The 25,585-nt window shown below is 38.5% G+C and overlaps 1 protein-coding gene across 6 annotated transcripts in view; it reads left to right on the top strand.

Moving 5' to 3' along the window:
* OSBPL6 (oxysterol binding protein like 6) overlaps window positions 1-25,585 on the top strand; it is an 85,780-nt gene that overhangs the window by 26,851 nt on the left and 33,344 nt on the right. For 5 of the 6 annotated variants that reach the window (XM_042476651.1, XM_042476641.1, XM_042476617.1 and 2 more), the window contains exons 3-10: window positions 3,044-3,139; window positions 6,055-6,177; window positions 8,343-8,396; window positions 9,503-9,616; window positions 9,727-9,897; window positions 10,271-10,412; window positions 12,654-12,757; window positions 13,674-13,760. In XM_042476651.1, the coding sequence (XP_042332585.1) occupies window positions 3,044-3,139; window positions 6,055-6,177; window positions 8,343-8,396; window positions 9,503-9,616; window positions 9,727-9,897; window positions 10,271-10,412; window positions 12,654-12,757; window positions 13,674-13,760 (891 nt within the window). Of the gene's footprint in view, window positions 1-3,043; window positions 3,140-6,054; window positions 6,178-8,342; window positions 8,397-9,502; window positions 9,617-9,726; window positions 9,898-10,270; window positions 10,413-12,653; window positions 12,758-13,673; window positions 13,761-20,253; window positions 20,329-25,585 lie in introns of all 6 variants that reach the window. The other variant, XM_042476658.1, reaches the window with a different exon arrangement.

Raw genomic sequence — 25,585 nt, 5'->3', positions numbered from 1 at the left:
TGACTGAAATATTAATTAAATATAAAAGTGGGGAAAATAATTAATGTCAGAATGCATGCATAGCCATGCCGAATATTTCAGCCGGACTTCTTAATTACCTCCAGTACAGTTGTGGAACAGGTAATGATGGCAGTGAAACAGCAAGCAAGATGGGAACAAAGCATTAACTCCTTTCCCCTCCTCAGTCATAAACAAAGAAGGGAGCTATATACTTACTGGTCCATGAAAGTACCACAAAAGGAAGCAGAATACAACATGAGTAAAAGAGTGGCTTCTTTACAAAAGAGTGGCTTCTTTTCAGATAGGAAAAAGAAAAAGAAATGTTCCTAATTTTCCCTGCAGAAGAAAAGAATCTCAACCTCCTTCCTGTCTTCTGTTGTCTTTTCATAATAGCAAGAAAGGTAGTGGAGAACAGAGTGCTCCACTATTTACTTATTTCAAGCAGGCAAACACAGCAGTAACAGTGATCTATGGCTTAGTGGTTCTGGGTGGAAGATTGGAGAGGCTGCCAAATTGGAATAGATGCTCGTAACTTCTTACCTGCATTACATTTATAAATCAGTTCCACTGTGCTGAGAACTGGAACCTCACTTGCCATTAGGAAAGGATATCTTTTTGCTGTATGTGATGACTTACCTGATCATTCTTTTTAGTTTTTCTGCCTAAGAAAGTAAAGTTGTAAGCATATTAGTAATTATAATTAGGGCCTATTTCACTGCTATAAAACTGAGATTGAGTACCTCTGTGGTGAAATGCCAGATAATAGTGGCAGATCATATATTCAACTAGTGCCATCTCCACAAAAGGTTGCACGTGCACTTCATTTGTATTACCAGCTGTCAAGGAGAAGATTGGGAAAAACTCTCCGTGGGTCTGAACAGACAGGCAGGATACTCTGCCCCTGGTTCCATCTGGATCAGTCCCCATGCTGGCGCTGCTACCATGTCTTCTCTGATGGCCGTTGTCAAGGCCCATAAGGGTGGAAATGGGGCACCTGCCTACACACATATAGCCAGCCACTCCCATTCAACATCACAGGTCATGATGGGGGCCTTCAGAGAAGATGCAACCATGACAGCAAGTAAGAGGCATGTGGGGCCATGTAGTGTGCCAGATATCACCACAGCGTTTTAAAAAAACAACTCAGCAGCAAACAGCTGGTCTTTTTGCCCCACACTAAGACCCCTTTGGCAGGGATTGGTCCTGGATCACATGTGAACTAGACAATCCCAGCCCAGGGTTATTGGCCTGAATTGTCCATACAGGATGACATAAGGCCATGGAGAACATGGGCCATCTGGCCCATGTGTACAGATGCTGTGTGTTCACTCTCTTCAGCTTGACGATGTGAACAATGCCTATATAAAACTTCTGTGGGTATGTGTGCATGAGAGAGAGAGAGAGGCACAGAGGGATGAATTTTGATGATTTATTTATTCCCTTCATTATGGTTGAACCTGTTTAAACATTTGCAGTCTACAGCAATTTAAAAACTGCCGTTATATTCTTGGTTTGGAATTTGGTTAGGAGGGGGAAACAATTACTGTTTTCTTATTTTTAAATAATTCTAAGAATGAAAACTGGTTAGAATGTATTTCTATGACATTTTATTTTCTAATGCTGTTTTCCTTTAAGGAGACACACCTGTCTCATGTCAAAATGACATTTATGCTAAAATAATTAAGATTTTTTTAAAAGGGCAGAGAGTTCAAGTAAGCTCTTACATGTTCTTGACATTTCCATAGTAGAAGTATTGTGCAGTTAAAAACTCTTGAGGAAGCAGTTGTAGAAATGCCTATGATGATTTCTGTTGCTCGGCTTAAGTATCTGTCTAAGTCATGCATAAAGAGAGAGTTGATATATTTAAGACATAAGCAGTGCAATTTAGTGAATTGCAATCTATCAAATACAAGTAATAAACAGAAATGCCAACATGGTAAGTTTTAACATTTAATGGAAATAGGAGATATATAACATTTTTTGCTTGACAAAATCCAAAGAGAGTATATCAAAACTGCATCCCATTGGAGCATTCCGTCTCACATAATTAACAGTCAGTTGAGTTTTAGAGCTGGGTTGTGCCCTTATTATCATACCCCCATCATCACAGACCCATTGAACTTGCCTGCTACATCCAGGTAGTCAATGCATGACTCTCCAGAAGCTGTTGGACAGCTAGTTCCCATCAATTCTAGTCACTAAATCCATTGATGAGGAATCCTGGGAGCTGGAGTCTGATGTGCAGAGGACCATGGTTTGCCTGTCTCTGATGAGGGATCATCTGCAGAAAGGAGGGTTCCATGGGACATGTACAGAGCAGCTTCCTTTCAGTATCTATGATCTCCCCCAAAGGGTGATAGAGCTAATAGGAACTGCTCCCCTCCTCCCTTTACAAAATTGTTAATTATGTGAGTGTGAATGCTCAGCTAGGGTATAATGGAGAACACATATCTGAATGTGACAAATGATTATAACATGTGACAATGTTTATAACAACTCCTGCTTATCCTTTCAGGAGTAAGTTACAGAATTATTAGAGGGTTGCTATAAGTACCTGAAGAAAAGGCACTGCATATAAGCATAATTAGAAGAAAAGAGATTCTGGGAAAGTTAGTTTTTCAATTATAACTCTGCAGATCCCTCAGCTAATGTATAATAAAAAGAAATGTGCAATCCAAAAAGCAACTTTTTCAGTCTCCAAGAGAAAATGCAGCAAGACTGAACAATATACTACTGCCCAGTTTTGTTTTGTTTTTTAATTTGAGTGGTTTGTGATTTACATTACTATCTGAAGATACACAAGGCAGCTACTCTTGGGGTAACAGTGATATCTTACAGGACACTTGTTCTCACAATTAATTGTAATTAAACTTCACAGTTTTAATATGAAATATTAGAATTTTTTAAAAAAAATTCTCACATAAGAGGGTAATGGGGGGGGGGGGAATTGTGAACACAATACATCTCTATAAATGTTGCCAGCCTTTTCTCTTTGTTTCATGTATGGAAGAGCATTTACTCTCCTTGTTTTTGTTTGTTTCAGAGTGGCCATATATTAGAACGAAATATTTCTGCAGGAAGTGCAGATCTGGTAATTGGCAAACCATTGCTAGAAAATGAACCAGTCATCATATCTAAAGTAAGTAAGGCCTGAAAGGTTGGGAATGGCATACAAAACTTAAATACCTTCATGTAAAACAATATGGATTGGCTTGCTTCTGAGTTTTGTGTATTTAAGGTCTGTTTTCTTGATACAGGGTTGAAGTTATCAAGCATAATGATGGCACAGTTCAAAAGTAAGGCAATTAATGTGAAAGGCATTCTCTACTGCTGTAACAAGCAATATGTTACGGTTAAATATTTAGCAGGCATTTTGAGTGGAAATTTTCATGTTCTATGTTATTCTCTTGTAAATCCCATTTTTAAAAAAAATGTAACAAGAAGGGAATAACTAACACAGTATAACAACAGTGGCAACAAATTACATTGCAGCGGGCTCTGTAATAATTTACATAAGGAATAATTTTTTAAAGTAACTGTTGGGTTTGACAATGCCAGCCTAGAAGGAGGGGGGTCCTTCAGCTCCCCACCACCACTGGGTGATCAGAGGTAGGAAGCTGACTGTGCTGTTCGTTCATTTGAGAACTATCTATCTATCTATCTATCTATCTATCTATCTATCTATCTATCTATCTATCTTAAGTTTTCCTTTTGAAACAGAAGCATGCCCAGAATACTGCTGAACATGGGGATCTCTAGATCAGTTATTGAGATACTCTGGTGCAAGCAGTCTGGATGACATCTGGCATGTTCCATCCCAGAGCTAGGACACAACACACTTAACACAGTGTTTTAAAAGCTTACCTGTTGCTTCAGGTCATCCAGGAAGATCTGAAGCCATCAGTTCCTGCAATGCTGCGGCTGTCTGCACAGACATCTCACGCTAGTCTGCATCCATTGCTACCTTGGATCACTTATTCTGAGGTCAGAACAAGGTGCCAGCATATTACTGGGAACCTTGTTCTGACCTCAGAATGAATGATTTGTGCCTGTGCAGACAGCCTCTGCAGTGTGAGAATGGAGGGCTGTGTAATGGGGGCAGGTCTGGGCAGCTGTGCGTCCAGGATACTCTGGGCTATCCCCAGAGTATCCTGGCCAGTGCAGACAAGGCCTGGATGCCGATAAGATGGAGGCTCTGTGGATTGGTGGTTCTTGGGTCAAAGAACTGGATAAATAGCCTGTCCTGGATTGCATGTCCCCTGAAGAAGCAGGTACATAGTTTGGCAATATTCCTAAATCCATCCTTGTCACTGGAGACCCAAGTGAACTCTGTAACACAGAATGTTTGACACTAGATTTGAATTGGTGTGCCAGCTACAGCATTTTCTGGGCTGAGATAACCTAGCCACAGTAGTCCTTGCACTGGTAACCTCCTGATTAGACTTGTAATACGTGCTCTACATGGAGCTGCCTCTGACAACTCAGAAGTTAACAGCTAGTGCAAAATGCAGCAGTTTGACTGATGACTGGAGTACCATACAGAAAGCATATCCCCAGTCTTAAAAGAACTGCACTGGCTGCCATTACATTTCTAGCCTGAATTCAAGGTGCTTGTGATGGCACTTTAAGGCCTAACAGCTTGAGGCCTTGATACTTGAGAGAATGCCTCCCCCATATGTGCCTGTCCAAGGATAAAGATCTACTGGCCTCCTCCATGTCCCACCAGTGAGATCAGTATACTGTGTGGGGACATGGGAGAGGGCCTCCTTAGCAAAGGCACCCCAATTGTGGAATAACCTCCCCCTGGCAGGCTCCAAATCCCATGTAATTTTGGAGCCATGTTAAAACTTGGTTGTTATCAAAGTATTTGATTAACTCATACAAAATACAATTGTACATCGTTTTAAAAACTTTCAAAATCTTTAAAATCTGTTTGTAACTTATTACTGAAGTTTAATATTTTTAGTTAATTTAATTTTTTTTAATTTTTTTAAAATTGTGTAACTTGATTTAATGTTCTTTGTAAGCCGCCCTTGAGATCTTTGGGTTATAAATACTTTAATAAATGAATAAATAAATAATCGGCTGAGTGAATGCTGTTGGGGTAGCTAGCCTTCAGTTCTCATAGAACTTGGGATAGAAGAGGGGCAAACAGGCTGTGTGTAGCCCTTGGGTCCTTGAAGCCCCCTAAAGCCCCCAGTACCCCCTTCCCCAATTAGGTTTGGTGTTTGACATCTTTTGTAGAGTCCTTCCAATCAGGGCAGTATGCTGTCAAAGGATATGGGAGAAGGCCTTCTCTTCTGTAGCATCCTCATTACAGAGTGCCTTCCCCTAAGAGACCCAATTGGCATCTACATTGTTGTCATCTCAGCACCAAGTGAAAACATGGTTCTTTACAAAAGCCTTTAGGGCCTAACTGGTTTTATACAGAGCCGTACCTGTGTATGGTTTTAAATTGTTTTAATATATTTTAACTGGTTTTTAACCTAGCTTCTTTTATTTTTTAAAATTGTTTAATATCTTTTTAGCATTCTAAAATCTTTTTTACTGTTTACATTATGTAAAACTGGTCATGTTGTTGTATTGTATGTCCCGAGATCTTTGAAAAGAGACCAGCATTAAATGTTTTAATTAATAGATAAACATTTTAAATGAGATAATTTTTCACTTTCCAAGCCCTGCAAAACAAATTAAAATGGCTACAAAATGCAAGAGGTTTGCTCCTTTATCCCCAAGTCCCTGTATTCCCATTAAAACAATTTTAAAAAGACCCTGAAGCAGCCACAATCAAAACCAGAGGTGATGTAGGAAACTTTGTGTAGTGATTTTACTCCACAATTATATGGTCATATTTATCCTTGTTTAATGGCGGTTTTGTGTAAGAAATCTTGTGTAGTTAGCGTAATGTCAAAGAGGGAGTTCACCTTGAAAGTTGGCCTATTGGATTTCCATCCTCACAGTTTAAAAATACAATTCATACATTAAAGACCCATTTTAGACAATATTGAAATTACAAGTTTATTTGCTGATTTTCCCCACTCTCTCTACTTTCAGGAGCCAGACAGCTGGGAAATTATAGAAGGTCTGAAAATTGGTCAGACTAATGTTCAGAAGCCAGACAAACATGAAGGATTCATGCTGAAGAAAAGGAAATGGCCTTTAAAAGGCTGGCACAAGGTAAAATGTCCGTAAAGCATCTGAGTAATCAAATTGAAAGGGAAGGGTTATTATCATCTATGAAAAATTCATTTGCTCTTCAGATATTTTTGATAATTTTTTATGGATCATTCTATGTCCAACTACTGTACTTTTGTTATGTTATCTGTATGAATCTTGCCTTAAAGAATGTTTGCTTTAAAGAAAACTCCCTTTCATGCCAGGAATAGAAAATACCTGATATTTATTTGTCTGTCAGTATATATAAATGCAACTTGAAGGAACATGTACACACAAAAATATATATGAATGAGTAAGCAAAGGGATCTTGCAGCACTTTTGAGACTAACTGAGCAAAAGAAGTTGTAGTGTAAGCTTTCATAGACTTGGTCCACATCCTCACATGCATGAAGTGAACTGGTGCACAAGAAAGACCTTTACAGCCAGACTGTATGGCTAGCCATAGAAATTCAAAACTTGTGGGTGATGAGGTCACAAGTTGAGTGGAGTTTTAATTACCGACATTGAGGGATGAAGGCAGGAGGAAAGATGCTGCTAAGGCCAGGTTGGGTGGATGTCCATAGGAATAGTGGAGGGAGTTTTGGAATCTGGTATGTGCAGGCTAGGAATCAGAAAGGAGATGTGATAAACTGGCCAAGAGCATCCTCATGACGCTCAGGTGTTAACCAGTATTATAATATGGGTTGTGTGCCAGGAAGCCATTGTTCTCAGTTCAAGTCTGTGAAAGCAAACTTTCTTTAGCACAAGTCTTTCACTCAGTTCGTCCTGAAGGTGCTACAAGATCCCTTTGCATACTGATATTCCAGACTAACATGGCTATGTCTCTGCATGTATGAATTGGTTTTGACTTTATTCAGGCTATGGTACAGGGACAACATTTATGCCCTTGCACAACAGTTTGCTATTAATTTTTTTGTGATCCTGTAAATTGATACCAAATGGCTAATGGGATTGGGATGATAGGTTAATGTGGCAACATTACATGCCTATAATTCATTTGATACTTTATTCTGAAGTAATCCAGAGTGAATGCGATCACAGTTCCTGTAGCAATGTGGTGGAAGTAGTTTTGTTGAAAAGTTATATTTTTATGTATTTATTTTATATTATTTCTGTATTCTCTTCCTCTGTTTATCAGTCCATTCAGAGTGTCCTGTGTCTTCTTAATGGTCAGGTGGCACCAAGAGATGTGCATTCATTATTCTGATTTTTTAAATGGAATTTATTTTAACAAAACATGGCTGAAACAAATCTTGGCTTAGTGTTCTATGTGAACATAATCATTATAATAATATTCTCTGTTTCTGTCAAATTCAAAGAATGGATTAATACTCAAACTAAATGTTGCATGTACTGTTTACCTAACATTGATTTAAATAAACAGTACTCCTTGAAGTTTGTGATGAGAAAAAAAGTCAAGGGAGGGAGATTCAGCCATTTTTTCTCTAGCTTGCTTCTTTTCCCTCCCTCCCTCCCTCCCTGCCTCCCTTCCTTTTTTGTTCAAAATCCATCCTCCAATTGTCCCTTCTTCAGGGAATTGATAGCCTGGCAAAGGGGAGACATTTTAAGCTGAACAGACAGACGTTGATGATTATGCCTATATGTATACAAAGAAGTAGAGTTCACTAGGTGACCTCTACTTGTTAGTCTTATCTCTTGTTTATAATGTGGTCATGATTCTACTGGATTACCTTGATTGAGATAATGTTTATATGAGAAGTGTTTTGGATAGCAATAGCATGTACATGTCTGTACCGCTTCTCAGTGAATTACCACTCCTTAAGTGGTTTACAATGTGTAAGGCAATTTCCCCCAACAAGTTGGCTACTCATTTTACCGACCTTGAAAAGAATGGAAGGCAAAATCAACCTGGAGCCTGGGATAGAACTTACAACCTTTTGGCTGCAGTACTGGCATTTAACCACTGTGCCATTAGGACTCCTGATGGTGCAGGACACTGGAAACGATACCGGAAAGGCCCTTTATAAATAATAAGTATCAATGCAATAATTAATTGCTGTTGTCATAAATGGAAGCAAAGTGCTTGTTAACTTTATACTCCTGCATGCTGGTTATTAGAAAACTATAGTTACATGTTTCTCCTCATACATTATATTGATTTTCCCAGGTTTTATTGTCACTTACATGTTTTTTTCCCCTTGTAGCGCTTTTTTGTACTGGATAATGGAATGTTGAAGTATTCAAAGTCACCAATTGACGTAAGTAAACATGGGGCTTTTTTTATAGTTGGGAAATGCCTTTTGCATTCATTTAAAAGAGGAACATGCTGCCCTGAAGGGCCTGTTTCTCAGCCCATGTAACCCCCGCCCTTGAGATGCCTAAAACCCCAATCTGCCCAACATTTTTTTAATTCAGGTAAAATAAAAACAGATGAAAAATATAAAAAGGACATTCAAACTAGCATTGTCATTGACACTCACTACCCTAAATGCTGAAAAAAAACCAAAAACAACCACCATGAACATTCCAGGAATCAGAAGTAACATCAAGGCACTTCCAATTGGGTTGGGAGTAGCCACGCAGCCCATGGGGAGGGTTGGCTTCTGCCCCTACTGCAGCTGCCCATCCCTGATTTAAACTTTCCTTCTTAGTACCCGTAGAAATAAAGTATGTCTGAACTGTGGAGAAGACTGGCAACCCTCTTCTTATAGAATTTACTTGCATTTTGTGCACTCCACTCATTTTTTTCCTTGAACACTGTTTGGAAATGCATCTCAAATTAAATATTTGTCTTGTTTTAAAGTGGTTTTGCAAAGTTCTTACTCCATTTTTCCCTATGTCATCCTACCAAAACTTAATTAAAAAAGAATAATATCTTAACAGCTTAATGATGTCTGTCTCAGTAAAGGGTGCTTGATGTTTCTTTCCACAACTTTGTCAAAGTCATTTGATGGGTTGTCTTCTTGAGTTACAGCAACCCAGGGAATAATATATTTCTACTAGACAACATGAGAAAGATATACATTGACCAAGATCTTGCATTGACAAATGTAACAACAGAGCTGCATTGTCATACCTCTGCCTGGCAATGCCAATCCCCCAAAACCTACCTTTTCAGCCAAGCAGTGTCACAACCAAAGGGTTTCTGTAGTTCTGGGGAATGGTGTCTGCAGCACTCTTTCAGTTATGAAGCACATTGAGAACAGGCAACTGGAAAGACCCCTTGAGGTCCTTCTGCAATTGCTTCTATCAGTGTCTGCAAATGTGAATCCCAAAAGTTGCAAAATTGTAAGTATGGCTTGCCGTCTCATAACTATTGAAGCGTATACCAGCTTGTTGATAATGTTTTCTCTTGCTCTTTCAGACTCAGAAAGGGAAAGTCCATGGGAGCATAGATGTTGGTTTATCAGTTATGTCAATTAAAAAGAAAGCTCGTAGGATTGACCTTGACACTGAAGAGCACATCTACCACTTGAAAGTGAGGCATTTTGCAGTGATTTTTTCTACATTTGCCAAAATCACATTATGGTTTGGAAATAATACTCCATGGCTGAACTCTCTGTTTATTTCTGTCATTCCTTTCACCAGGTGAAATCCCAGGATTCATTTGATGCTTGGGTGTCAAAGCTGCGCCATCATAGATTATACCGTCAGAATGAGATTGTAAGATCACCACGAGATGCCAGCTTTCACATATTCCCTTCAGCTTCAACAACTGAATCTTCACCAGCTGCTAATGTTGCCATGCTGGAGGCTAAGGTATAATATGACCTTGATCTGGAAGAACTCCATCTTAGAGCTCATCTTTAGTTATTGTACCACATTTTCTGGCTGTTGCTCTTAGGAATTGGGTGATGTTACAAGCAGCATTAGCATGGAGAAGAGGAAAGCGCATATTTGAAGATTTTACCTCAGCTATTGAATTATCTGTTTTTGTAGATTTGGAGTTTTTACTCATTTATGATGAGGTGCAACATTCATACAACATTCATTTTAATTTCAAGAGGGAGTAAAATTTCTTCCTTGTTTTAAGGTTACATTTTCTCACAGTTTTGTTTTTATTTAGTATTCTTCATCATTCAGTATTACAATACTTTATATTTATTATTTTCTATACTTATTTTGTCCTTAGGTATCACAGAATAACCTCCCATGGCAGCCACCTATCCCCTGCAGTAACAGTCTGTCTCCCTTACCTGCAACGTGCACCACTGGCCAAAGCAAAGTAGTTGCTTGGCTACAAGACTCAGAGGAGATGGATAGATGTGCAGAAGGTCAGTCCATCCTTCAGTTCATGCCAGCCTTCTCTTTAATTAATTACTAGTGACTCTGCTAATGAATGATGATAGTTAATTATAGAGGCTGCATAGAGTCTAATAACAGATTAGTACTGTGGTGGACACAATTATAAGTTCATTCATGCTTTGATATAGATTTTGTTTGTTTGTTTGTTTAAAAGGACCCCTTTCAGTGGCATCCAAAAACTAACTCCTTTGTTTCCTCTACATTAATGGTGGGAGGAATGTAGCCTTACAGATGTTTTTGGGCTGCAAGTCCCAGCAGTTCTAGGCAGTCTTATTTAGTGGGTGGGGAATGCTGGGAGCCACAGTCCAACAATATCTAGACTAGAGGGTCACATGAATCCCACTCTTATCTACATCGTCTTTTAAGGAGTTTTTCAAGAAATGTAAAAACTCAGAGTTCCAGTGACTATTCAAATTTCTTTCTTGAGAGAAATTCATAGCTTCCTTTCACTAATAGTAAGTACTCCATTCCTAGCTAATAAAAATTTCCCATGCAGTTTTTGTTTTTCACTGTCTACAATTCTAGACTTAGCCCACAGATATCAAAAGGTAACGGAGGTGGAATATTTTATAACAGATTTGGTGGATAGGCTCACCGGAAGAGATCCGCCTTATTACCATCTTAGATAACTTTAAGAAAGCACTCAAGACAGATCTCTTCTGGCGAGCCTATCCACCAAATCTGTTATAAAATACTCCACCTCCTTTAGTATTGCATGTTTTTATATGAAGATTTAATTAATTGAATGATATTGATAAGAATGCTACTGTTTTATTGTATGTATTTGATATGTTTTTATTGTTGGGATATTTTTATTGCTGTAATCCTGCCTCGATCCTCAGGGAGACGGGGGAAATATAAATAAAATATATTATTATTATTACTATTATTACTATTATTATTAATACCCTCGGGGGGCTTCCTAGTTCATAGAAAATCTTTCTCAAGTTAAACTGTATTTTATTTCTTCTTTACAACCTTTAAAAGTAACCCTTCAAACATATAGATTTTCAGACCAGGGCTTACTGTGGGGTAAGCGCTGGTAAAACACCACTAAAATGTTTAGGGACTTGTGTGTCTGAAAACTAGAAGTGCTTCCTAAACACCAGGGAATTGTCGGCTCCCCTCCAGCATCCCTGAATTGTTCAAGGAGATGCAAATTCCTATGAATGGAAACTTTGCATTCATAGGAAATTGCCTCTCCCCGAACGATTCAGGAATCCTGGAGGGGAGCTGATGATTCCCTGACGTTTAGGAAGTGCATCAGGCTTTCAGACATACACGCTTCCTAAATGTTTTAGCGGCATTTTACCAGTGCTTACCCCATGGTAAGTGCTGGTCTGAAAATCTTCATAGATACTAGGACCATGTATATACTGTGTATATAGTTAAAACAATAAACACTCCAAAAACATCAAAAGAAAGTGATTTTTCACTTTTTAAGCTACTGATTAAGGAGAGCAGACAAATACATGCCTATCTCCTCTGGGTGTTTCAAGAGAATACCGTATATATTCAACTAGAAGTCGACTTCATGTATAAGTCAAAGGCAGGTTTTGGGGGCAAAATTAGAGATTTTGATATAGCCCATGGATAAGTCAAGGGTAAAATTTAAGAGCATATAACAAAGGATGTAAAGGATGATGCAAACAAGAACAGTGTCAAAGAACATACAAAATTTCACAGACATTAACTGTTTGTGCTCATACTAAAGACGGTATGGATGAGATAATGGAGGAGGGTCAGTGCTTCCAGGACAGAATGTATTCTTGCTTTTCACCAGAGTATGCTTCCTTTTTAAAATAACTATTAAAGTATAGTATTTATACTGACTCATAGATAAGTTGACACAGGTTTTTGGGGGTCATTTTTTTTTTACTAAAATTTCTAGACTTATACATGAATATATGCAGTTTGTTTGTTGTGAAATCAGCCTGCTTCATTTATAGGGTGCTCTGATATCATTGACATCCATTTGTTATTCTCCTGTACTTTCCCCCTGGCTTCTTCTTGTGTGTTCTTAAAACAAAAAAATAAAAGTAAGGATATAAAGATGGGAAAGGCTCTTTATGCTTCATAAAATAATTTGATTATGCTGCTGTAAAGATAACATGGTTTTGTCCAAGGAAAGAGATACAGTCTTGAACAAGATAAAAGTGTCTGTCTTTCTTCATTCTTCCCATTTTTCCTCTTTTGGAAATCCATGTCAGATCTTGCACATTGCCAGTCAAACCTTGTGGAACTCAGTAAAATTCTTCAAAATTTAGAAATACTTCAGAGAACTCAGTCAGCTCCAAACTTCACAGAAATGCAGGTAAATATATTTTAAGAATTCCAATTAAATAATTGCAATGGTACTTTCAATACTGTTTAAACATGAAAATCCAATATATTTACCAAAGGATACGAGCAATCACTATGCAGATAGGTTTAGCCTTATCATCTTTAGAAATGCTCAGGTCACTCAGAGAAGACTCAAGAAGGTAGAGGATAACTTAATGATCTTGTTCACATATCATGATAAGCTAGGGTTCCAGGGAATCTTGGCTTAGTGTGAATGAATCAGCATCTTGATCTTTCCTACTGGAAGCGGATGTCTCTCCTCTGACTAATCAGAGCTGTAAACTATACCATGTTCTTGGCTTATGATTCTGGCTTGTACAGCCAGAATGCCAGGCTTACAGTCACAATGATCAAACCAGGGACAGAAGTCTGTGGTTTGCTGATCCACTCCTGCTTTTTATAAAAGCTTAATGTGATATTTGAATGCACCAACTCTCATACGCAAGCTCTAAGAAGACTATAAATAATTCCACCGACACAAATTTGGAAAAGCCTGCCTAATTTGTAGAAATACAGATTGTATGGTTGTGGAATCCTTTATTCCATCAATTAATATTCAACTGTTTTGTTGTTGTTCTTTCATTAGGGAGTTGGACTGTCACACAGAAGTAAGGATGAACAACTTTTTTCACTGAATTTTAGAGCAGCAAAAAGCATCACCAAGAATAACTGGCTTTAAGATTTTCCAAGTTTTTGTTCTTAAAATTCTCTTCAGTTAGCCTGGTGTTAGCTTTGTTTGTAGAGCCTAGATTAACATTCTTACCATATTTCTAATGCAGAATACTAATTCTAACATTGTGACCTACTAATTTTTGCAATATTGCCTATGTCCATTGTGTGAATTTTAATGTAGTGCTTTGTTGCCTTCTAACTATTTTGTGATGTAGGCTAACTGTGTAGATAAGAAAGACAAGCGTGTCACAAGAAGATGGAGAACAAAAAGTGTCAGCAAAGATACTAAAATACAGCTCCAGGTACTGAGTTCATGTCATTTCCCCTTGTTGTTGACCACAGTTTTAGGTAAACATTATTGGATTTTATTTTTACATAAAAGCAGCAGAGAAATTCTGCTCACTTTGAAGTTCCTTCTCTCTCTTTTTTAATAGCTTTATTAAAATTAGAAGATCAAGGATCTTCTGTCTTTTTCTCTTGTTCTTTTATTAATATGAAAACTTCAGGAAGACAGAAAAATTCTGTCAGAATGCAAAAAATAAATTACTGCACAGGATGCGACGAACTAGGGTTCCCGAACTCTGCTTGTCTAGTCTGATATTTGATTCTTCCATCTTCATACCATGCCACAACCTGCTTTAAAAAATCTTCTCATTTTCACTCTGGTTTGCCATGTAATAGGAGGTGAGGCGATGGGATGTTGAGAAATAAAAGGCAAAAAAGTTCACTCTCATATATATATATATATAATATATCACACACACACACACACACACACAGGAAGCCCCCACTTATGTGATGGTTTAGGAACCGGCAGACTGTCAGAAAGTGGAATTGGTTGAAAAGTGGAACCCAATTTGCAAAAGCTAAATTACCACACTTATATATACAAAAGTGCACGGGAGCATTCCCATGTGAGCCTCATAAGCAAGAAGAACTAACAAAAGAGCAGAATCCCTCTTGAATTAATAGAACTTATCTATAATTTGCAAGTATTGAAAGAGTGAGTTATTGGAAAGTGAGGCATCAAAGGGTGGGGGAAGCCTATAAACAATTACACATTTATTGAAGCCTAGATATTATGTTATTATTAGCAAGGATTTCATAACTTTCTCTGTGTGCCATATAATGCATGATCAGCACATGAACATGATCTATATGAACATGTTTTGTGAAGCCACAGCCAAAATTTGCATCAGAGGTTCGAATCTTGTGCTCTCCAGCAGCCCTAGCCAGCATAATCAGTCATGGGAAAGGCTGGGAGATGCAGTCTAGTAATGTCTGGAGGGACATATGATTCCCAGTGCTGCTCTTACAAGTATGCGCATCAACTACATAAGACATATACCACATGGCTTACCTACACAGAAGCAGGGGTATAGCTGAGGGTGGGGGCAAATGAGGGTGTTGCTTCCTCAATTAGGAATTCTACCCCCATTCCAAATTTCTAATACTGCGGAGTATGAGACACTGAACATTTTCACACCTAGACCTCATATATTTTTCTGTGTTCACATTCCCTTGGTAATTTTGCCTCCCAGAACCAAACAGGGATGAGGGAACATGTGGCATTCCAGATGCTGTTGGACATTGCCCACCCCTTTAACATACTACAACACTTTAGACTTCTAGTGAATGATACCACTTTCTAATGGGTACCCCATGGAAGAAAACTATTTCAGGCTTGAAAACAGTCTGTACACTTGGGGTGAGTAAAAACTGCCTCTAGGCAGTTATGTGAGTCAATTACATAGGATGTGTGTTCAGTTGCTCTGCAGCTCTGGAAGTAGTGTGTGGGACTGTTTTTTCTCTCTTTGCTCTTTCCAGGAAAGGAAAGCGAAACAGGGACATTCATTGTCCCTTGAACAACAACAACAACAAACCCCACTCCTGACACTTGTCTGTTGCCTGAATCTAGTAGAGAGGAAAAGAAACAGTCCCTGAAGGTGCCTCTAGATTGGAGTTTGTATTGCCTGGAAGAATGTGCCCCATCTAGCTGGATTAACCCTTCCTCTTACAACTTGGAAAACTTATACTGTAGATGGTAGCCATGCTTCACGGGTTTTGAGAAGAGAGGTTATGGTCTAAAAGTAACTTTTCCTAGCTCTGTTCTCTCTCTCTCTCTCTCTCTCTCTCTTTCTGTCTCCTCCGTTTCTCCAGTTCTTTCTTGAAACAACAGATTTTATATCTACAGAGAAATTACAGTTGGCCCTTCTTATACACTGATTTTCATACACTTATTCAAGCATCCACGGTTTGAAAATGTTCAAAAAAAGTATAAATTCCAAATATCAATCCTTGATTTTCCATTTTTTAAAAGGGACACCATTTTACTATGTCATTATATCTAATGGGACTTGAGCATCCATGGATTTTGTTATACAAGGGGGATCTTGGAACCAAACCCCAGCATATAACAAGGGTCCACTGTAGTTGTTGACTTTCTTTCTGTTCTCCTTTTTCTTATGTCCTCTTTATCACTCCTCCGTTGGAAAGGGGGGGGGGGAAGGGACATTTCCCCCAATTGGTTGAATATAGTGGAGCCTATCATGGCTGTCTTCTCTCAGCCTTTTGTCCCTCTCCTCCAGTAAGAATGAGAGATTTTACTGTCTCTCTAGCAAAGATAGAGAAAGGATGGAAGCCCATGCCCTGCACCTGCCTGTTGATTTTCCCTCCTCTTTCCCAGGCTTAATGACAGATCCTCCACCTGGCAATGTCTTATGGGGCTTTCAGGAGTGAATAGGTGGGTTCATACAAGCTCAGTTGAAACACATGATCTTCTGTCTTCTGCTTCTTCACAAGACAGAACTATTAGTCACAAGGTGACCAAACCAAAAAGAAGAGAAATTGTAGGTTTGTGATAAAATTTGTATTTCCACAAACCTACAATTTCTCTTCTTTTTATATATATCCACTATGTTCTACTGGGAAGAGATTTTTCTGAAATAGCAAACAGTGCTTTAAAGAAAGGTTCAAATATTTTTCAATATTTTATTTAAATTAGAGGCTAAGTGGTTTTGTTGTTGTATGCCTTCAAGACATTTCCAATGTACAGCAGCCTAAGTTGACCTTTCATGGGGTTTTCTTGGCAAGATTTGTTCAGAGGAGATTTGCCATTGCCTTCCCTTGAGTCTTAGAGGATGCGACCTGTGCAAGGTCACCCAGTGGGTTTCATGGCTGAGTGGGGAATTGAACCCGGATCTCCAGAGTTGCAGTCCAACATTCAAACCAGTACACCACACTGTACCTTCAAGCAATCTTTGTACTATGCTTCATATGCCCTATGTGTGTGTGTGTGAAAATATAACATTGTTCTGTTACATTGCTATGAAAATCTGTTTTCTGAGACACACTCGATGCAGGCTGTTTCCTGAGATAGATCTTGTCTTCTCTTCTTTCACTGCCATTGTTGTAGTAGATGGCAGCTGAAATATGAACACAGTTGTCATAGGAGAAGGTGGAAGAAAATAGCCTGAACACCCTTTGTGCTTGTAAGACATAAGGGCCATAAAACTCAAAGGACAAACTCTATATACAATGGGACTCTCTTTCTGTAGTGAAAAGCTGGCTCCCTTTAAGGGAAGGAATTCAGAAAATGTTCCCAGACTCCAGAAACATTCTAAAGTAACCAGCTGATTAGTCTACCTTCCATCTTCCTATTCTCTAAAGGTATATGCAGATGATCCACAGACTCTTGGGTTGCTTTGCAAATTACGACACATTGCCATGTGCAGTGAACCATAAGAATAATTCATTTTCAGCCAAGCCAGAAAAAAATAGGAAAAAAACCCAGAAGAGATGCTGCTGCATCTTAAATGTATTTTTCATGTTGTAAAGTTTATACGTCTTGCACTGTCCTTATTCTGCCTTGCAAAATACTAGGATTTTGAACTATTTTCTTTGGTTGTATGCACACTACAGAATTAAAGCAGTTTGACATTACTTTAATTGCCATGGCTCTATTCTACAGAATCCTGAGATTTATAGTTTGGTGAGGCACTTGAGCTCTAACATACCAGGCAGAATACCTCACCAAATTACAAATCCCAAGATTTCACAGGATGGAGCCAAGACCGTTAAAGTGGTGTCAAACTGCTTTGATTCTACAGTGTGGATACACCCCTTTCCTTTCATTTCCTCTCCTTTTCTTTTTTGGAAGGGTGGGGGAAGATAATTTTGTAAGAGAGATGGGGACTGGCTGGGAAACAATGAAAACTAAGATGTGTCAATTGTAAGAGTTAGGTTTAAACAAAAGCCTTTTGGGCTGGCAGAAATCACCTTCTGCCAGGAGAAATTCCCTTCCACCATCAGAAAAATCTAAAATCTTCTGATAGCCAATCTCAAAATTCTAGTGTAGGAGTCTGTCAGTGAAACTTGCTGAGAAATGCTAGCAGAGCAGCTAAAAGTATATGGGAGTGGGACAGAGACGGGGTAGGGTGAGCCATGTTAAATCACATCCAGTCCTCCTCCAGCCCAGGGACAGAACTGCAGTGTGGCCACAAATTTAGGCCAGGTGACAGCTATCCTGCTTCATTTCCAGCCTCCTTAGGCTGTGAGTTATTCGGAATCAACACAACTTCTGCTGGCCTTGTCTGGGTTCTGCTGGCCCTTGCCTATCTTCGCCAATTAGAATTATACTCAGAGTCTGTTCTGTTGACTCTACTGTCTCCACAAAACTACCTATGCTAGTATGTCAAAGTGCATGTATTTTTTTTATCTGAATTAAATTTGAATGGTTTTTTTTAATTGATGAAAATTCATTTCAGATACTGTATAGGAAATAATTTGAAATACTATATTTTTTATGCAATAGCACTTACCTTTCTGTATTACTTTATAGTGCTAAGCACACTCTAAGTGGTTTACAATGTGTTAGCCAATGTAGAATGTACTTCATCATTTTTAGCGGTGTCTGAAGAAAATTCCTTCTACTCTGTGGTTCACAAAAAGAGACAAAGAAGTTCCTGTTTGCAGTTGAGAACCTGGTTAAACTGAATTTCTTAATCTGGTATGAGAAGGAGTGAGCCTCATGTGTGCCCTCCCTTCCTGTCCCAGGCTTCTTCTTGTTGTTGTTGTTGTTGTTGTTGTTGTTGTTGTTGTGTGCCCTTAAGTCAACTCTCATTTATGGTGACACTTTGGGTTTTTGTTGTTGTTGATATTTATTGAAAGAAGGTTTGCCATTGCTCTCCTCTGAGGCTGAGTGTGAGTTACCCAAGGTCACCCAGTGGGTTTCCATGGCTGACCAGGGAGTCAAACTATGGTCTTCTGGAGCTCTTGTCCAGTACTTCGACCTCTGCCCCATGGTGGTTCACTGTCCCAGCCTTGCTCCTAGACACATCTAAACTGAACATAGTTATTAGTCTTACCTGTACATGGAATTTCCTTGAGCTCCTGTCAATTACTCCCTTTTCATTTGAGGGAATAGTTGAAAGCATAAAGGGCAGTAGGATGTAGCAAAGGTTCAGGCAAGTTCAGGATTCCTTTTCCAAGTCTGACAAAAGAATGACTGACCAAATCCAAAAGTAAAAGGCTGACAGAAGTGTATGCTTTGTCCCTCCTTACCACTTGTCTATGATTGTGAAGTTGTTTTCAAGAAAATCAGGGAACATGTAAAAATATAGTAATTGTAATTTTGTGAAGTTCCTTCCTGAATACTCATCAGTGGAATTTTAGATTTTTCATAGCACTCTGATGGACTCCTTTTAGTCACTCCTTGTGGACATTGGAGAATGCAAACAGTGATTGGTTAAATAAATGTTCATCTTCAGTTCTTGATGTTTTGGAAATGATGCAGAATGTATGTGAATGGAAAATAGCTGGTGAATTGCTCAAGAACATATAGAAGCAAAAACCTGAATGTAGAAAATAGGTAATCTAGATTATATTTGTGCCTTTAAAACCCAGAACAAGTGCAAATCTTGGTCACATAAAACTTCATATAGAGAAATATTTAGTTCCTAAGCACTTTCAGACAATACTTGCACATATTTTCTAAAAATGGCTTGCAAAATGTGCTCAACCCACATAAGAGCAACATTCTGGGTGATTTCTGTTACAATAAGAAAGCCAGCTATTTCCAAAATCTAAATCTTGGTTGTCTTTTCATCCCATAGCCTCTTTGTTCCTTTGCATGCTGAATATCATACAGTTGTTTTTCACAAGTTTCAGATGTGTGTGTGTGTGTGTATGCCTTCAAGTTGCCTGTCAACATATAGTGACCCCATGAATCTCATAGCGTTTTCTTAGGCGAGGAATTCCCAGAAGTATTTTTGCCACAGAGTGAAGCAGACCTAATTCTCAAACATAAATAGCCTCATGGAATTAAATAGTATGGTTTATGTTCTTATTCAGTAAATAATTTTAACATAACTGTATGAGAACATAAACCATGCTATTTAATTGCACAAGTCTATTTACTGTATGTCTGAGAATTAGGTCTGTTTCTCTTTGTGCAATGCTGATGCAGCCCTGTGTTTTTTCTGCAAAATTAACCTACTGTCCTCATTCATACATTACATGACTTGCATGTTTCTGACTTTATGAAGGGTCCATACACAAAAGTATAGAATTTGGTGACTTTTTGTTCAGTCTATTTAAAAAGAAAAGCTTTCCACACATCATATAGGGAATATCCCTTATAATAAAGGACAAGCTTTCCATCCCTTAAATAAGGGAAATCTCCTATCTTAAGGGACAACTGGCATCCTAGCCTTTTCTGACTGTTTCATCTTCCTGCATCCCACCATCCTTTCCCTTCCTTTCTGCCTCCCTGTTCTTTTTCCTGTTCACTGTCAGGAAGGGACAGCGCTGAAAAGCCAGTTCAGTACTGTACGGCGCCGACAGAGACTGGCAGCAGCAGTGGCTACAACAGTGAGTGGACTTAACAGTCAAGGCACCTATAGTATTAAAGAAGGGTGGTACTGTATATCGTGAATATGTACTAGTGCAACAAAGCACACAAACAGCATGTCAGGTGTTTGCGTGACACTTGGGGAGCATGAGAAGGATGGGGTTTCATGACCAACTCTGACCACATAATGAAAAACATTGCATGCTCACAAACCATTTAACCTGTATGTGCTGACCGACAACCAATATGAGAATGAGTATACAGTATAAAACCTAACCAAATTTAAGGTTTTTCCAGTCATATTGCTTAGTTTGGGAGGGAGGAAGGCCTCAACAAATAAAGCTTAAAAGGCTTAATTTTAGCTGGATTGTACACTATGTGCATGTGTATGTATATGCTTAGAAACGCTTCTCATGTATTTTTAAGAGTTGCTTTATGTATTCTTTCTGAGGCAAATTTCTGTATTTGTGGTACTCCTAAGGTTAGTTTTAATTGTAGTTATCTGTGGCAGTATGTCTGTTGCCTCAATGGAAAGCAGCCTTGCCACCACTTTGTGTGGTATTTTGGGAAATGTTATTCTGAGAAGTCTTCAGATACCACAATAACTTGAATCAGCTTCTTTGGGTATTGTCCTCTGTAATGAGGCATGTGGCCCTCCAACTGCTGTCTTGCAGTATCTCACCTGTAGCACAACTACATATGGCTTCTCTCTCTTTGCCCTGGAACACTTAAGATTTTAAAAACAAAAAACAAACATGTAACCAGGGCAGTGATCTTCCTGTTTCCAGCATTCAAAGTGAGGAAGGGGATGGGAGCAGCCATGGTAAGTAGGGAGAAGTAGATGTTTGATAAGGGAAGGACAGTCCCTATCAGTATGTAAAGGTACTCATAATACAATATGGTGTTAGCTTCATACCAATGCCACCTTGGGAACTCTTCCAGATCAGAAAGTGAGGTGAAAGTAATTAAACAAAACAAAATATATGTAATGAAGTGCCAAACATAATTTTAAAATGGACTTTGTCAAAGAAAGCAGACATACAAAGTCACCTACATGATATCAGAGATACACTTTAACCTTTTAATATTCATTACTTATTTAAAAAGTAGAATTCTTGCCCCCTTCCAAATGGAGATTTCCAAAATGGTCCATAGCAATTATGAAGACAACATAAAGGCAACAAACCAAATAATCAGAATTTCATACTGTATGTTGACATATTTTTGTATTTATTCTATGAGACATAAATATTCAGAAATATGTTTAAAGTGCTAATGCTCACTTTGAAGTAAGTCCTTTCAAACATAGAAGGCCTTATTTCTGAGTAAAGATGCTATTGATCACACTGTAATTCCATGAAGTGGCTGTGCTAATCAAGAAAACTGAAGCAAAATAGTTGATTACCATCATGGAATTCCACCATGTTATATTATTGCATAAGTTTTGTTTCTTCTCCATAATCTCAAAAAGTCATATTACTATCACTACCAGTTACATTTTATTTTATGGTTTTCTCTTCCAAAGAACTTATGATGGAAGGAAAATTAAATCAGTAAATAGAAGTGTGTACAATTTGGTTAACTGAGTAGCAGGGAGTGACAGTGTGTTTACATAGTTAAGTGGTTCCAGTAAAAGAAGATTTATTTATGTATGATCATGCTGGCATAACTACAGAAGGGGAACACAGTAAATCTGAATTATCAGAAAGTGGGGATACATGAAACAAAAAAGATGAGGTTTTCTGGTACTTCATTGAAGTCATAAAAGGCCACTCAAGCTAATCTGGATGTTGATGACTGGTAATTAGTGTCAATAAGAAAAGATTAATATTTATTTATTTATTTACCTTTCCAGCCCAATATCCCATGAAAGTATACCATTAAATAAATGGGGGGAAATACAGTAAATTAAAATCCAGTCCACTCTCTGTATCCAAGGATTTTTTATCCACAGATTCAACTGTCCACGGCTTGGAAATATTAAAAAATAATATAAATTCCAAAAGCAAAACTTGTTTTTGCCATTTTCTATAATGAACACTATTTCACTATGCCATTTTATTTAATGGGACTTGAACATCCATGGATTTTGGTACCCATGGTGGATCCTGGAACCAAACCCCAGCGGATACCAGGCCTCAGGGGAGCTGGGAAAGGCACTACTGTTAATTGTAAGCATAATTTATGGGACATCTGTGCCTGAGTGCACCCTAATATAAATATTCTGGCCTAAATCCAGTATTTTCCTCCCCTCCTTTGCAGCCCCCAGCACCACTGGCAAATTGGCCCCTGATGGTTTCTCAGCCATCTGGAGCAGATTTTTGGGGTCCAAGAGGGCTGGATCATTGCCCTCTTAATTCTACTGATGGAAATCAGTAGCATCACCAGTTTGGGTGTCACCATGTGCAGAGGGCTATCAGTGGACTCCCTTGCCTCCCCTCCTCAGCCACTGTGTCGCTCCAGCTGGGCAAGCATGAGGCAGCGGGAAGGGACAGAAGGGGTGTGTTCGCCCTCCTGCTGCTTTGTTGCTACTCTATCTCCCTGGGAAGCCTGGCAACAGAGCAGCTGGGAAGGGCATGCATTTGCCCCTCCTGGACCAAAGGGGGGAGGAGGGCACAACTGGGTGTCACCCCTCCTCTGGGATGTCACCTTTTGTAATCCGCACATTTGCACCCCCGCTGTGACACCACTGACAGAAGCAATTGCATTAGTTGACATCCCATCCTGGGTTTATGTTGCAGTGTCACTGAAAAAGCCTACTAGATGTTAGGGTTTTATCCCCTCAACTGAAAATAAAATATTTGAAAAAGTTTTTCTCTTATTCTATATACTTTCCATGTACCTTGTTGCTATGCAACATCTTTCTGCTAATTCTTTCTAAATTTACTTTTTAATTTAATTTTAAAAAACCTGGGTCTCTGTTTTGATACACAGTTGCTGTGAATAATTTAAATTACTGACTACCCTCTACCTTAGCCCTCCTTTCAGTCCAATTATTTGGTCAAATTTCTAGGTGTTATACAAACCTTATCCTCTGTCCAGTCCTGCCTCTCATCCTTAGAGGCCAATAAATCTTGACATTTCCATAATGAAATGATGAAGTAAATACTTAGGTACATGTTCATTTTGTATTAAAATCTACAATCTGTTTTGTGTGATGGTTGGTGATGAGATTGTGTGCTCTTGGGGGCTCTGCCAAATAATGGCTCTGTGAGTCAAAAAGTTTGGGAACCCCTGCACTAAGCATTAGGAGACAGAGGGTCTGTTTGTAAACTGCATATTGGTCAACTTTTTGAACCTAATTCACCAAGAATAAAATCACATATAATAAAAATATGCATTTCTTGTATTGTGAGCTATTTTCCTGAGCCATTGAATTCAAGCGTTCCACTGCCATGGAAAACATTTTGATTTGCCCCATGAGGCCAACCTACTATCAGAGGACATCCCTTCTGCTTCACCACATTATGGATCCCCCAAATAAATAAATGAATAAACAAATTAAATGGCAGAGATCAAGATTTTGGAAGGGGTGGGGAAGGCCCCAGTACATTATATTGACTGGGCCAAAAAGATTATCCCACTGGCAAAAATCAATAGACTTATTGGGAGTTTTATTGCAAACCTGTTTGTTTGTGTATAGTATAACACTATCCATGGCTGAAATGTGATGACTGGATTTACAACTGTGAAGGTGACAAAAATGAACTCTTTTGCTGGTTTGCTTGTATATATCCTACAAGATGGAAGTGCATCAGTGAGACTCCCACTGAGAGCTACTCATGCCCTGATACCATCTGCCTCTGGTTTGATGAGAAAGGAATTACCCTCTAAAGCCAGCAGAAGAGAACAAATGCTATATGTGACCCCAGCTCTCTATCTGATGAGCTCTTTTTACTCTGGCTTGTTCAGCTGGGCTTTCAGGTGTGCCTAATAACACGCTAAAAGGGTGGGAATACATGTGGATCCCCTAGTTTATCTCTTTCTAATTCTCCTATGAACGTTCTCAGTTGCTAAGTCAGTTCTTTCAAGGAGCTTTGAGAAATGTTATTACCCTTGGTTTCAACAGGTCATCCTGATGAGGAGGACAATATTTCAAATTTTTTAAAAGAGAGATCATGGAGATCAGTGAATGTGAAGGAAACATTCATCAGTTTTATCCAATTATGTTTGTCTGCCTGTGGAATAGATTTCCATTCGCCCATTGGCTGCTCTCCAGAGCAGTTTTGGGTCATGTAAGGGTGGAGATTGGAAAGGGGAGAAGTTTGTTTCCCACGTGGACCTCTTTTTCCACAACATGAGGTGTTCATCGCTCACTATATGCGTGGGGTAGTGATACTAGGACTTCCCTTTGGAAGGGTTCTCAGGTTTTATTCTTTAGTCAAAGAAAAATATGCTCCTTTCCTAGTTTAAATATAAAGTGGATGAAGATGTATTAAAGGATGAGTCTCCCTTATCCAAAATGTTTGGGGTGAGAAATGTTTTGGATTTTGGGGTTTGTTTTGTTTTTACATTTTGGAATATTTGCATATATAATGAGATACAGTCAGCCCTCCAAATTTTAATTTTTGTGTGATGAAACAAAGTTTGTGTACATTGAATCATCAGAAAGCAAATGTGTGGATTTTGGAGAATTTCAGATTTCAGAATTCCAGATACGGGATACTCAATGTAGGATTAACTAAATGGAACAAAAGTATAATGATGAAATGCCTGTTTTTTAAAGGAGACACATGAAGTGTCACAGAGGAGAAAATACTGTGGAATAAAATTTGTTGTAGCTGGAAAAACTGTATACTGTGGACGTCTAGGTCCCTGACAAAAGTGGAGAAATTTTACCTTTTAAGACATTTAGATCACTCATTATAATAAATGAATCCATAGTCTCTTTAAATGTAAAGTAATATGACTTTTTATGCTGATGCTGCTCAAGATATTTCAAAAACATGTAATATATTTTGTGATACTTTTTCACATTTGAGTTACATGTATTACATGGGTAATAAAATAATTTAGCTTGATGATAGGTTATTATTTTATTAATAGAAATGCTTGAATACTGGGCTGCAGCTCTCACCCAAGGTCGTGCGCATTTTGTCTTGCATGTCTTTATGTGGTAGAATAGCAATATTTTAGTATAAAAAAAGCACCACAGAAATTTATCTGTGTACATTTCTATTTAATATGTGCACTTCTTAAAGTTGTACATATACACTATGTATAAAACACACACACACACACACAAATACACATACACTTAATGTATATGCAAACATG

This window comes from Sceloporus undulatus, chromosome 1, assembly GCF_019175285.1.
Source record: "Sceloporus undulatus isolate JIND9_A2432 ecotype Alabama chromosome 1, SceUnd_v1.1, whole genome shotgun sequence".
In the NCBI taxonomy this organism is placed as follows: domain Eukaryota; kingdom Metazoa; phylum Chordata; class Lepidosauria; order Squamata; family Phrynosomatidae; genus Sceloporus; species Sceloporus undulatus.
The sequence above is the reverse complement of the archived record's forward strand: the minus strand, read 5'-3'. Positions and strand labels throughout refer to the sequence as shown.